General features: G+C 41.5%; 1 protein-coding gene across 1 annotated transcript in view; it reads left to right on the forward strand.

Annotated features, from left to right (window-relative positions):
* The window catches only part of LOC109876225 (DENN domain-containing protein 1A), a 23,822-nt gene continuing 9,852 nt past the window's right edge, over positions 1-13,970 (forward strand). The window contains exons 1-5 of the mRNA XM_031808712.1: positions 1-105; positions 728-782; positions 866-889; positions 2,060-2,100; positions 7,763-7,833. Of these exons, the coding sequence (XP_031664572.1) occupies positions 1-105; positions 728-782; positions 866-889; positions 2,060-2,100; positions 7,763-7,833 (296 nt within the window). The remainder of the gene's footprint in view (positions 106-727; positions 783-865; positions 890-2,059; positions 2,101-7,762; positions 7,834-13,970) is intronic.

The raw sequence follows: 13,970 nt of genomic DNA on the forward strand, positions 1-13,970 counted from the left end.
ATGAGGATAAAGGAAGTCAAGAGTCATGCCAGGATGGGGATAAAGGAAGTCAAGAGTCATGCCAGGATGGGGATAAAGGAAGTCAAGAGTCGGCTAAAACAAAAGGTACGTTGTGTGTTAAATTTGATCTAAATAAAATTGAAATTTTTATTTTGCCCAAATTGCAGGCTGAATAATAACTTTACAGAACACAACTGTCACACACACACATGCACAAGCAGACACGCATGCAAACACACGCTGCGTCAATAGGAGGAATTAGTCACTCACTGATGGTTTTTCCTCTCCCACACCAGGCTGTCACTCACTCTTCCCTCCACTGTGTGTTCACCTTTCAAACTAACCCTCTGTTGACCTCTCAACCTGACCCTTTTTACTCCTCAAATCTCTCACTCTTTTTTTTCTCCTTTTAATGCTCACTCCAGTGCACTCATTCACTCTCTTTTCACGCTCGCTCGCTCACTCACTCAAACTCTTTTTCCATATCTGGCCCTATTCTGTTCCTTAAATCCTTTTTTGGCACTTTATTTGTTCTATTTTCACCCTCCTTTGGCCATCCACTTACCCCATACCCCTCACCTATGCCCCCCTGGCACTGACCCCCCCTCCACTATAGCCCTGTAGGGCCTCCTCCCTTGACCTCCCCCTTTCCCTCCACAGAGACCATCACCACCACTACCCCCTCTGGCCATGCCAACCTCCTCCGTCTTCTTTTTCCCCTCTCCAGGAGCTGGCAGAGAATGGCTACTCCTCGACAGCAGACACAGGTGGCACAGGAGCGGGTACCGGGGAGGAAGACAATACGACCGGGTCGCCCCCCTCCACCTGCAGAAAGGACAGTGTCCGCACCTGGGATGAACGGGAGCCCATCACAGCGCACTTTGGACAGGTGGCCCGAGAGGGACGGGAGGGAGGGAAAGAAGGGGGGGATGAGTTTCTGAGGACTCTGAGGATGTGATGTCCCCCTTATGCTACTGTGCTGTCTGTTCAATCATTCCATCTCTATCATTCACACTGTGTCACTATCACTCTGTCATTGTCATTCCATCTCTATCATTCCCTCACTGTCACTATCACTCTGTCATTGTCATTCCATCTCTATCATGCCCTCACTATCACTATCACTCTGTCATTGTCATTCCATCTCTATCATTCCCTCACTGTCACTATCACTTTGTCATTGTCATTCCATCTCTATCATTCCCTCACTGTCATTATCACTCTGTCATTGTCATTCCATCTCTATCATTCCCTCACTGTCATTATCACTCTGTCATTGTCATTCCATCTCTATCATTCCCTCACTGTCACTATCACTCTGTCATTGTCATTCCATCTCTATCATTCCCTCACTGTCACTATCACTCTGTCATTGTCATTCCATCTCTATCATTCCCTCACTGTCACTATCACTCTGTCATTGTCATTCCATCTCTATCATTCCCTCACTGTCACTATCACTCTGTCATTGTCATTCCATCTCTATCATTGTCATTCCATCTCTATCATTCCCTCACTGTCACTATCACTCTGTCATTGTCATTCCATCTCTATCATTCTCTCACTGTCACTATCACTCTGTCATTGTCATTCCATCTCTATCATTCTATCTCTTCTGTTGCACTCATTCCTTGTCATGTTGTTTCACACGCTTTGTCTCCACTCCGCTCTTATCTGTCATTGTTCCTTTCCTTCCTTTGTTCCTGCTTTTCATTTCTGCCTTGCACATGTCTTTGTTCAGTTTATCTAGTATGAAATCACATGGACATTTCTAAAAGTAATAATAATAGGATTGCTTCTCAGTTACACCACTCCACTAATTTGTGTCTATCAACCCTAAGCTGGAGTGAAGAGAGCGTAATACTATACAGTCGACCTCCAAAACATAAAGTACTATTAAAGCTTTAGAGCTGCCTGTGAGCTGCCTGTGAGCTGCCTGTGAGCTGCCTGTGAGCTGCCTGTGAGCTGCCTGTGAGCTGCCTGTGAGCTGCCTGTGAGCTGCCTGTGAGCTGCCTGTGCCTTTCACCCCTGTGACCTCACCTCTGTGTTAACTCCACAGGCAGCGACAACAACTACCACCAGTGGCTATTCACTGTCAAGGTAGGTCTGACTATGCGCTGTGGATATGTCCCATCTTTCAGACTGTTCTCTCAGACATACAGGATGACCAGGATCACATTACATTGACTGGCGGGACTAATCCACGCACACTCATTATCCTGAAACTTTCTTCTGTTTGACTGTGTGTGTATTACCTCCTTTGAGTGTGTGGATGGGTGTCCACTTATGTTTATACCTGTGTGTGTATTACCTTCTTTGAATGTGTGGATGGGTGTCCACTTATGTTTATACCTGTGTGTGTATTACCTCCTTTGAGTGTGTGGATGGCTGTCCACGTATGTTTATACCTGTGTGTGCACGTACGCATGCGCGTTACTGCGTATGGTGGGTTTGTCGTGTCCACCAACCACTGCCACACAGCTTATTTTAACAGTTATTTAACCTCATAGCTGCTGGACGGGGATATTGGACATTTAACCAGGGTTTATTGACTGACACTATTTTATAAACAAAAACGATGGAATTCGTAAGACTTGTTCTGACACAATACATGTTCAGCGGACCCACTTATCGTATGTGATGCCTTTTAATGTGCGTTTAGAGGCCATTCAATTACAAGTATTGGTCTACAGAGATCTACAGAGAATAGACCAGAAATAGAAAATGTAATATTACATGCCAGTGGAGTTGAGGAATGTCCTACAGATGCACTGAATAATCTTCACTCAAAACAAGTTTGAGGAACTTATTTATGAAAGAATGGGTTTTCATACCTAAAAATTGGATGGATAAGAGCAAAGGTTTTCCTAAACATTCAATATAGAAACGCAACCAAATATATAGTTTTACAAACTATGGAGAAATCCTTTTCTCACCAAAGGAGATTTTGAAAGAGGAAGTAAAATATTTTAACAAAAAGTTCCTCCAACCTCACTTGACAATTATTTTTGTGATATCTATCTCCCCAAAAAACATGTTCAACTATACTGAACAAAAATAGAAACGCAACATGTAACAATTTCAAGGATTTTACTGAATTACAGTTCATATGAGGAAATTAGTTATTATTATATTATATATTATTAAACATTCACCTGTGTAATGATCTATTTCACATGACTGGGAATACAGATATGCATCTGTTGGTCACAGATACCTTAAAAAAGACCAGTCAATATCTGGTGTGACCCCCAAAAGCCTCATGCTGCGTGACACATCTCCTTTGCATAGAGTTGATCAGTTTCATAGAGTTGATTGTGGCCTGTGGAATATGGTCCCACTCCTCTTCAATGGCTGTGCAAAGTTGCTGGATTTTGGTGGGAACTGGGACACGCTGTCGTACACATCGATCCAGAGCATCCCAAACATGCTCAATGGATGATATGTCTGGTGAGGTTGCAGTCCATGGAAGATTGAGACATTTTCACCTTCAAGAATTGTGTACAGATCCTTGTGACATGCATTTGTCATGTCTTTGGCTATGCTGGCTTAAGTGATATGACATGCTATTCTATAAAATAATTTTTCTGTAATTAATATTACCTGATTAAGCTAATCAGGTAAATAATGAACTAGAAAGTCAGGGCACCATGAAATAATGTTTATAGACCTGTTATCTTCAGAATAAACTCTTAACCTAGAAATATTTTACCTCAATAGCCGTCAATATTTATTTGTCACTTTATTTAGTCTCCTCTAAAAGTTATAAATTCTTCACGAACCCTGGCTAACAAGTTGAATCAGCAATACAAAATTTGGTTTAATTATTGATTTACTAAATATCTAACTAATCACACAGAATGACATCTACACAGAATGAATCATACATTGATGGACCTGGTGAACGGAGCCGATATAGCGGCTGGTTACACAAAGAAAAGGGGGGATTTGAGTGAAAGAGCAGGAAGACTGAGGAACAAAGGGAGATGCTATGCTATCGTAAATACAGTATCTTATGCATTCTAAATTACCGCCCATTTGGAAAAGGAAAATGCAATAAATATTCACTCTGAGCTGCGCTTCGATCGGTTGGTCGTAGACGGGAGGCCGGGTTGTCCTTTGAAGAATGTCTGATGGTAGAATGGATACTTGGTAGTACAGTCATCTTGTGGTAGAACACATACTCTGTCCATTCTCTCCTAGCCCACATCCACAGTTGCTGCGCTAATGCGACGGCTAGGAGGTATCACTTCTTTAGTGAATAAGAGTTCAAACTTCATACCAAGTTGCCATGCTATATGCTCATGCTATAATCTGGCTGGTATAGTCAAAATTCATCCTTCCTGTGTGTAGGTCGTCACCTTCACATTGACATTCAATGCCAATTTCGTTAGGTCCTTGCTGATGTTGGCTTAGTTCTATAGGTGGTGTTTGTCATTCCAACGTGGGGACTGCCAGTCCGCACGTCCTTGGAACAGGTTATTATCTGAGCCCTTTTAACGTAGGACCGTCGCCCTAACGTCCTCGGAACAGAAAGTTACATTTTCATCAAGGGGCTTATATAGGATTGGAAGAGAGGGCCGTGTTATATATATAGTTTACAACCACTGTCTGTTCACATGGGCGGGGCCACTGAGTTGATAGAGTTTACTCTATGACAAACCGTTCTCTCATTAACCTCTCTAGTACAGGTACAAGGTACAACTATTTTACATAGGTTTAAAGATGAACTTCATGTGAATCCAACCACTGTGTCAGATTTCAAAATGCTTTACGGCGAAAGCATACCTTACAATTATTTGAGAACACAGCAGACAAATCATTAAAAACAGTAACCAACCAAGTAGATGAGTCAGAAATAGAGATTAAATTAATCACTTACCTTTGATGATCTTCATATGGTTGCACTCAAAAGACGTTCATTTATTCAATAAAAAGTAATCCACAGGCTCAAACGCAGTCACAACAGGCAGACAATAAAATCAAAATTGTATCCGTAAAGTTCATAGAATCAAACAATGTTTATATTCAATCCTCAGATTGTTTTTAGCCTAAATAATCAATAATATTTCAACCGGACAATAACGTTGTCAATATGAAAGGTAAACAAGAAAGGCACTCTCTCGGTCGCGCGCATGAAAAAACTCTGTGACACGGCAGGGTGCACTCATTCAGACTGCTCTTACTCCCTCTTACTCCTGAAACAATTTCTAAAGACTGTTGACATCTAGTGGAACTGCAAATTGAGTCCTAATTCAGTGGATACTGTAATGGCATTGAATAGAAAACTACAACAACAAAAAAAATCATATTTTTCAGGTTTTTGCCTGCCAAATCAGTTCTGCTATACTCACAGATATTATTTTAACAGTTTAGGAAACTTTAGAGTGTTTTCTATCCAGATCTACTAATTTTATGAATATCCTATCTTCTGGGCCTGAGTAGAAGGCAGTTTAATTTGGTCATGCTTTTCATCCAAAATTCCAAATGCTGCCCCCTACCCTAGAGAAGTTAAGGACAACAAGGTCAAGGTATTGGAGTGGCCATCACAAAGCCCTGACCTCAATCCCATAGAAACATTTTCTTATATGGCTGTGAATGAGCTACGAATGAGCTTAAGTTTTCCACGTATTCCCCAAGGTGTCTACAGCACTGTGACGTCTTTTTACGCATTTCCGTTAAAGAATAGCCGTAAGGGACCATATTTAGCAAGTGGTCACATGGTGGCTCCCACAGAAAATCTTGCGTAAAATACTGAGGTAGTCATTTTTCCAATCGCTTCTTATGAGAAACCAATTGCCTCGACGGATATATTATCGAATATATATGTTAAAAACACCTTGAGGATGGATCCTAAACAACGTTTGCCGTGTTTCTGTTGATATTATGGAGCTAATTTGGAAAAGAGTTTGGCGTTGTAGTGGTAGCATTTTCCGGTCGATTTCTCAGCCAAGCATGATGAACAAACGGGAGCTATTTCGCCTACAAAAATAATATTTTTGGAAAAAAGGAACATTTGCTATCTAACTGGGAGTCTCCTGAGTGAAAACATCTGAAGTTCTTCAAAGGTAAATGATTTAATTTGGTTACTTTTTCTATTTTCGTGAAAATGTTGCCTGCTGCCAGCAGAGCCTAGCATAGCATTATGCCATGATAAACTTACATAAATGTTTGTCTAGCATTGGCTGTAACGCATATTTTGAAAATCTGAGATGACTGTGATTAACAAAAGGCTAAGCTTGTGTTTGAATATATTTCATTTGCGATTTTCATGAATAGGAAAAGTTTCTAGGGGTATTTATGTCGGCTGCTTTATGCTAATTCGTTCGAGGCTATGATTACGCTCCCGGATCCGGGATTGCTAGTCGCAAGAAGACAGCTAATCATCCGTACCAGTGATTGTCCCGGAGTTGACTTTATCGTCTCTACCTTGTGTTGAGATTCAGAGTTCCAACGACTTTAAATGTGAGCTGCAGCTCTACGTCTCCCTGGTCTGGTATGTTAACTTTGTTACCCATCATTTATGCAGTTTGTTCGAGAGGGGCGTTTCCGTCAGACTGACGCTCTCTGACCTCACTCGGGGGCATGACTTGTCACTTGTGCAAAGTTATGTAAAACTAATAAAATGAATATTTATATTTCTGTCTGAGGCACCAGAATGTTATCTATCAATACATATTTTTTAACCTTTATTTAACTAGGCAAGTCAGTATAGAAAAATGTGTTATTGTCTCTTATTTACATTGACTGCCTACCCCGGCCAAACCCGAACCTGGACGACGCTGGCCCAATTATGCGCCGCCCTATGTTGACTCCCAATCACAGCCGGTTGTGATACAGGGTCTGTAGTGACACCTCTAGCACTGAGATGCAGTGCCTTAGACCACTGCGCCACTCAGGAGCCCATACATACTTCTATATAGGAGGGATATGAGGTATTGATTAGAAAGACACATTATGTTGTTTAATACCTAAATGTAAGTCTTAGAGCTTCCACAGTGAAGCACATCATATTAACCAATCAGTTGTGGTGGTGTGTATTCTCTCCACAATGGAGTGTTCACTCCTAGTTCTAAGGACCTTTATTAAGAAAAGTGGACATCATTCGTGGTGCAATGACAAACAAGCTAGCTCCCCCTAATACATATACACACACACATATGAACACACACACACCAACTCCCCTCCATGACTCCCCATGCTCAGGATTAATTAAGCAAGCCTTTCACTTTTCACACCCCTCTCTTCCTGTCCTCCCTTTTTCCTCTCCTCACTCCCTTCCTCACTATTGTTCCCCAGACTCTTAATAGGGCCAGCTGATGGCCACACACCCACCTACCTCCCTTTAATTACCCCTTTACTTCTCCCTCTACCTACCTGAGTTTGACCCCCCTGGGTACAGGCAGCTAGCCCATGAACTCCGCTGACCCCAACTGGTCTCAGGTGGTAGCTGTAGGGTCGCGCTGTCATGACACGTCCTCCCCCATCAAAGTTTTACTGCTTACGGTTCACTACGTTTTTGTGGAATGTCTTTGGTGTTAGATCACTATATTCTGTATGTGAAGGACTTTTTATCTGTCTCTCAACTGATATTGACATACGGGCCAATGTTTATGCATGTGAATTGGCATATGAACGTGCATATGTACTAACATATGTGCACAAGGTTTTTATGCCTGTTTGTGTAACTTGCCTCAGGCTGGATGAGAATAGGTTGTTTGATATATATTTTTTGTGATATTTATTTTGGATATTCCCACAGGCCCGTCCATCCAGGCTACTGGTGGCCAAGAGACCTCGCAGCAACGTGGGCCTGGAGAGCAGCCCTGAACAGTAAGACCACCTAGCTACATAATACACACACTGAAAACACTAATCATCATCATCACTGAGCTCAACTTAAGCTACAGTCTCACCAACTCCTATACTAGAGCTCACCAACTATAACACACTGTTTTAGTTTGCATTAGTACAGGGTTCCCCGACTCCATTCCTGGATATATACTGGGTGTGCAGGCTTTTGCTCAAATCCTTGCCGTAATCTAAAATATATACAGTACCAGTCAAAAGTTTGGAAACACCTACTCATTCAAGGGTTTTTCTTTGTTTTTACTATTTTCTACATTGTAGAATAATAGTGAAGACATCAACACTATGAAATAACACATATGGGATCATGTAGTAACCAAAACAGTGTTAAATAAATCAAAATATATTTTAGGTTGTCAAAGTAGCCACCCTTTGCCTTGATGACAGCTTTGCACACTCTTGGCATTCTCTCAACAAGCTTCTTGAGTTAGACATCTGGAATGCATTTCAATTAAAAGGTGTGCCTTGTTGAAAGTTCATTTGTGGAATTTCTTTCCTTCCTCTCTGAACTACTGATCCCGTATCCGGGAGCGTGACTACACCCTCAGGCTCATTACCATAACGCAACGTTAACGATTTCTCAAAATCGCAAATGAAATTAAATAAATATGCCTGCTCTCAAGCTTAGCCTTTTCTTAACAACACTGTCATCTCAGATTTTCAAAATATGCTTTTGAACCATAGCAAATCAATCATTTGTGTAAGAGTGATAATGGCTGCCGTAGCATTTAGCGTAGCATTAGCGTAGCATTTAGCACATAACATTTTCACAAAAACCAGCAAAGTAATCAAATCAAATAATTTACCTTTGAAGAACTTCAGATGTTTCAATGAGGAGACTCTCAGTTACATAGCAGATGTCCAGTTTTTCCTGAAAGATTCTTTGTGTAGGACAAATCGCTCCGTTTTGTTACTACACATTTGGCTACCGAAACGAAAATTCAGTCACCAAAACGTCAAACTTTTTTCCGAATTAACTCCATAATATTGACCGAAACATGGCAAACGTTGTTTGAATCAATCCCCAAGGTGTTTTTTCACATATCTCTTCATTGATATGCCGTTCGTGGAAGCATGGTTTGTCTCTGAATTCCATGGAAAAATACCAGCACCTGAGTTTTGCGCATCAATTTCCACGCAGGACACCGTGCGGACACTTGGAAAATGTAGTCTCTTATGGTCAATCTTCCAATGATATGCCTGCAAATACGTCACAATGCTCCAGACCCCTTGGGGAAACGATAGAAAGGGCAGGCTCATTCCTGTCCCATTCACAGCCATATAAGGAGATTATGCAAATCGGTGCCTCAGAAATCCTGTTCATTTCCTGGTTGCAGAAACATCTTGGTTTCGCCTGTAGCATGAGTTCTGGGGCACTCACAGTGAAAATCTTTGCAGTTCTGGAAACGTCAGAGTGTCTTCTTTCCAAAGCTACCAATTCCATGCATAGTCGAGCATCTTTTTGTGACGATATATTGCGCTTAAAACGGGAACGTCTTTTTATCCAAAATGAAATAGCGCCCCCGTAGGCTTAAAAATGTGTTTGAGACAATCAGTGGTGTTGTGACAAGGTAGGGTTGGTATACAGAAGATAGCCCTATTTGGTAAAAGACCAAGTCCATATTATGGGAAGAACAGCTCAAACAAGCAAGGAGAAACGACAGTCTATCATTACTTCAAGAAATGATGCTCAGTCAATCCCGAAAATGTCAACAACTTTGAAAGTTTCTTCAAATGCAGTCGCAAAAACCATCAAGCGCTATGATGAAACTGGCTCTCATGAGGACCGCCACAGGAAAGGAAGACCCAGAGTTTCTTCTGCTGCAGAGGATAAGTTCATTAAAGTTACCAGCCTCAGAAATTGCAGCACACTGCATGAATCATTGTCTTCATTGTTGAATTGCTGCAAAGAAACCCCCAATAATAAGAGACTTGCTTGGGCCAAGAAACACAAACTACGGACATTAGACTGGTGGAAATCGGCCCTTTGGTCTGAGGAGTCCAAATTTACAATTTTTGGTTCCTACCGCCGTGTCTTTGTGAGACGCAGAGTAGGTGAACAGACAATATCCGCATGTGTAGTTCCCATCGTGAAGCATGCAGGAGGAGGTGTGATGGTGTGGGGGTGCTTTGCTGGTGACAGTGTCTGTGATTTATTTAGAATTCAAGGCACACTTAACCAGCATGGATACCATGGCATTCTGCATTCTACATGAGAGAATGCCAAGAGTGTGCAAAGCTGTCATCAAGGCAAAATTATTTGTAACTCTTTTTTTGGTTACTTTGTGATTCCATAGGTGTTATTTCATAATTTTGATGTCTTCACTATTATTCTACAATGTAGAAAATAGTACAAATAAAGAAAAACACTTGAATGAGTGTGTCTGTCCAAACTTTTGACTGGTACTGTAAATATACAGATAGACACCATGATACCTGGAAGTCCAGTATTTATGTTGGTACTCATCAGCGTTCCTGAGGGGTTGTGTAGCATGAAGAAAACTACTTTGAGTTAGCCATTACCACAGTCTCCTGAGGAGTAGCGTAGCATGAAACTAACCATTCTGAGTTAGCCATTACCACAGTCTCCTGAAGAGTAGCGTAGCATGAAACTAACCATTCTGAGTTAGCCATTACCACAGTCTCCTGAGGAGTAGCGTAGCATGAAACTAACCATTCTGAGTTAGCCATTACCACAGTCTCCTGAGGAGTAGCGTAGCATGAAACTAACCATTCTGAGTTAGCCATTACCACAGTCTCCTGAGGAGTAGCGTAGCATGAAACTAACCATTCTGAGTTAGCCATTACCACAGTCTCCTGAGGAGTAGCGTAGCATGAAACTAACCATTCTGAGTTAGCCAGTACCACAGTCTCTGAAGACCCATAGACTCTACATACTCAGACTCTGGGATTTATTGTTGACTTGTGCTAGGGCACGCAAGTGTGAAATGTTAGTTGGCAATTTCATCATGTAAAAACTAGGGCTCTGTCATTTTCCACCCCTTGCACCGGGGTTGACATTTTACCGTCTTATCATCAGCTCGCTTGCGTTGAGGTGGGAGAGGTGGCAATATTTGAGGTGTGTCCATAGCCCTTTACACTCGTACCCATATACGGGATGAAAAAAGCAGATTTGGCCATTGATAAATTACCTCAGAGCTCAGGCTCTGTATGGGTTTTGAATGACAGACGTACTGAACTTGAGCACTGCACTGAACAAGAAATTGCCCCATCCCTCCCGCTAATTAGGCAACTTTTGCTTATGTTTTGTTGTCTGAGTGAGGGAAATGCTTTAAATTAAGATGAGATGTTGAGGATTGTAATAAATACCACTTTGATGTCATGCTAGCAATCCAAACACCCATCCAAATGTGAACTTCACATTTCCATATCATAAAACTCATGTCTTATACAGTGTCAACGATTATGATCACTATGTTTGCTGTACAGGTACAAGATGGCATGGTGTCATACCCTGGTTTGTTCTGAACAGAATGAGCTTATGTTTGTCTATTGTGAAGAACATTTGCAGTGGAACACACACCTGAATGCACTCCTTTCCACGCAGACCAAAATTACGATCTGTTTCTTTGAATTGCCTAACACTGCATGATCATATTTTATAACTTGTTGGCAATAGAACAAGCTTTCAAATGATGCCCACCTGACCTGTTTTTGGATTACAACAATAGTAATTGTGTGATGGCGGGAATGCAGGGTTTTATCCAGAGCGACTCTGGAGTCATAAAAGTCCATTAAAATTACTTAGGAACTGTATACACTTTGGAGAGGTAAACTTTGAATAATTTTCTGTTCCCTTTCAATTGCTACCATGCTTATGCATATGCTTTTCATGTTTCATCTATAAGAAACATTCAAATTTAGCCCTATCCATATAGGCCAATTCCCATGAGTGTAAAAGGTTAAAAACTAGCACAAAAGAGAGCATTTCATTCAGCACAAATAGGGTGATTTAAGACTAACCAAAAGCAGGTCGTAGCGGTAACGCTGTTGCTTATGGCATGAATTTTGACAGCGAAAGGGCAGTCTATCCAACCATGACGCACAGTGCCCATATGCACATGGAACAAGGGAAACTAATGTTTTTTCCGATTTAGTTTCATTTGATTAAAAACCAAGCATAGCCTCCCCTCTCCATAATGAAGGCTGGTTTTTTGTCCTGCCCAATGCATTTGCCAAGTAGCCAAGACAATTTTTTACTTATCTATTTTTTACTTAGCACTTTTTTTCCTCTTAACTTCTTAAAGCATTGTTGGCTAAGGGCTTGTAAGGAAGCATTTCACTGTAAAGTCTACACTTGTTGATCTGATTTTAATGGGTTTAGCTCGTGGGATCGCTTTGAAATAAATCTTTATTAAAAGATCAAATTTGGAATCAGCAAAACAGTGAGCAGAGCACCTTTTTATCTCTGTATTGTACATTATTTTAACTCCTGTTAATACTTTGGATGTGCGTAAAAACCCCTCCATGTAGGCTACATGTCCATCATGGAATGAGAAATGAGATGATGCCAGTGACCATCGGATTTATAAAACATTTGTTATTTTCCTGTAACAAATGCTTGTTTTCCTTTTTATCTGATAAAAAAATGTAGCCCCCAGTAGGCAACACTTACCCTACTATAACTGAAGCTGGTTCAACAGCATTGTGTTGGGTGTCTTTCTTATCCTGGCCATGCATTAGCCATGTAGCCTATCCATAAAATGTTTCTAAATGGTCTCCTCGTGAGGCTTTTGCTGACATGCTTTGGTGTTATTCATAATCGTTATTCATAATTCACATAGGCCTGCATACTCCATTTTGCTTGTATCAATTCCCATTACCAAAGACGCACTGCTCCAAACATATTCAAATGTTTATGTCCTATATTGCAAAATCAACGGTGGATAGGCCTATATCTTTCTCATCAGAGTGTGCAGCTGAATGCTAGAAACACTCGGCTACTCGGTTTGTTGTTTTTGACTAAGTTTGAGTATAAATACTGCACTTGTTTTTGCATGGATTCTGTAAAGACTTTAGCTTTTATCAGGTAGGACCACTATTTCGTGTCCCAGAAGTCCCGCAAACTGACAGTTTGATGCCTGCTTGACAAAGCCTCTAAAGTTGGCTAGCTTGCTATGAGCTGCTAGCTAAGCTGGTAGCCATCAAGCTAACTAAGATAGCTGCTTGGATCTTCCTGATTTGGGACTGCCTCTTCTCATGAGGAAGAGATGAGTGCTTCCTGCGTTGTAGGAGTTGTGTTTACTATGCTCTTTTCCGGGACACTGGACGACCAGATTTTCAATGCAACAACTGCCGATTTGCGGAGGACTATAGGACCGAACTGTCTACCCTAAGCAAACAAATCTCGGCATTGCACAATTTGCTGGTGAAACCACGGCCGCCTACCTTCTCCTTCTCTACACCTCAGGCTGGACTTCGTTCTGATATGCTAAGAGTATCACAGCCATGTCACCACTCTGTGACTGACTGACTAGTGCTTCTCCCCACTTGTGGAAAATGGAACAGGGCCGACTAACTGATTCTAGCTCTGAAAGACTCTAAAAAGCAACCGATTAATTCAGGCCATGTACCATCACTGGGCCACGGCTGCAGAAGATTCAGCAGACTACTGGCATTACACATCTGGCTAAAAGACTGCTGTAACTCTTTTGGCATAACTTTCATAGACAACTTGGATACCTTTTGGCGAAAGATGCTCTACAGGAATGACAGAGTCCATCCAAATCCTCTTGGTGCCTAGACCCTGTCTACGCATTTCACCTTGAAACAATGACTTATCAGTGACTCAAGCCCTGGAAACCCCTGGGAATACAGACATGCATCTGTTGGTCACAGATACCTTAACAAATATGGGCCTCAGAATGTCCCTCAGGATCTCATCAAAACATTTTTGCGCATTTCAAATTGCCATCGATAAAATGCAATTGTGCTTGTTGTCCATAGCTTATACTTATACCATAACCCCACTGCCACCATGGGTCACTCTGTTCACAACATTGACATCAGCAAACCTCTTGCCCACACGATGCCATACATGTGGTCTGCAGTTATGAGGCTGGTTGTACGTACTGCTAAAT

The sequence above is a fragment of the Oncorhynchus kisutch genome, linkage group LG29 (genome assembly GCF_002021735.2).
Source record: "Oncorhynchus kisutch isolate 150728-3 linkage group LG29, Okis_V2, whole genome shotgun sequence".
NCBI classification, from domain to species: Eukaryota; Metazoa; Chordata; class Actinopteri; order Salmoniformes; family Salmonidae; genus Oncorhynchus; species Oncorhynchus kisutch.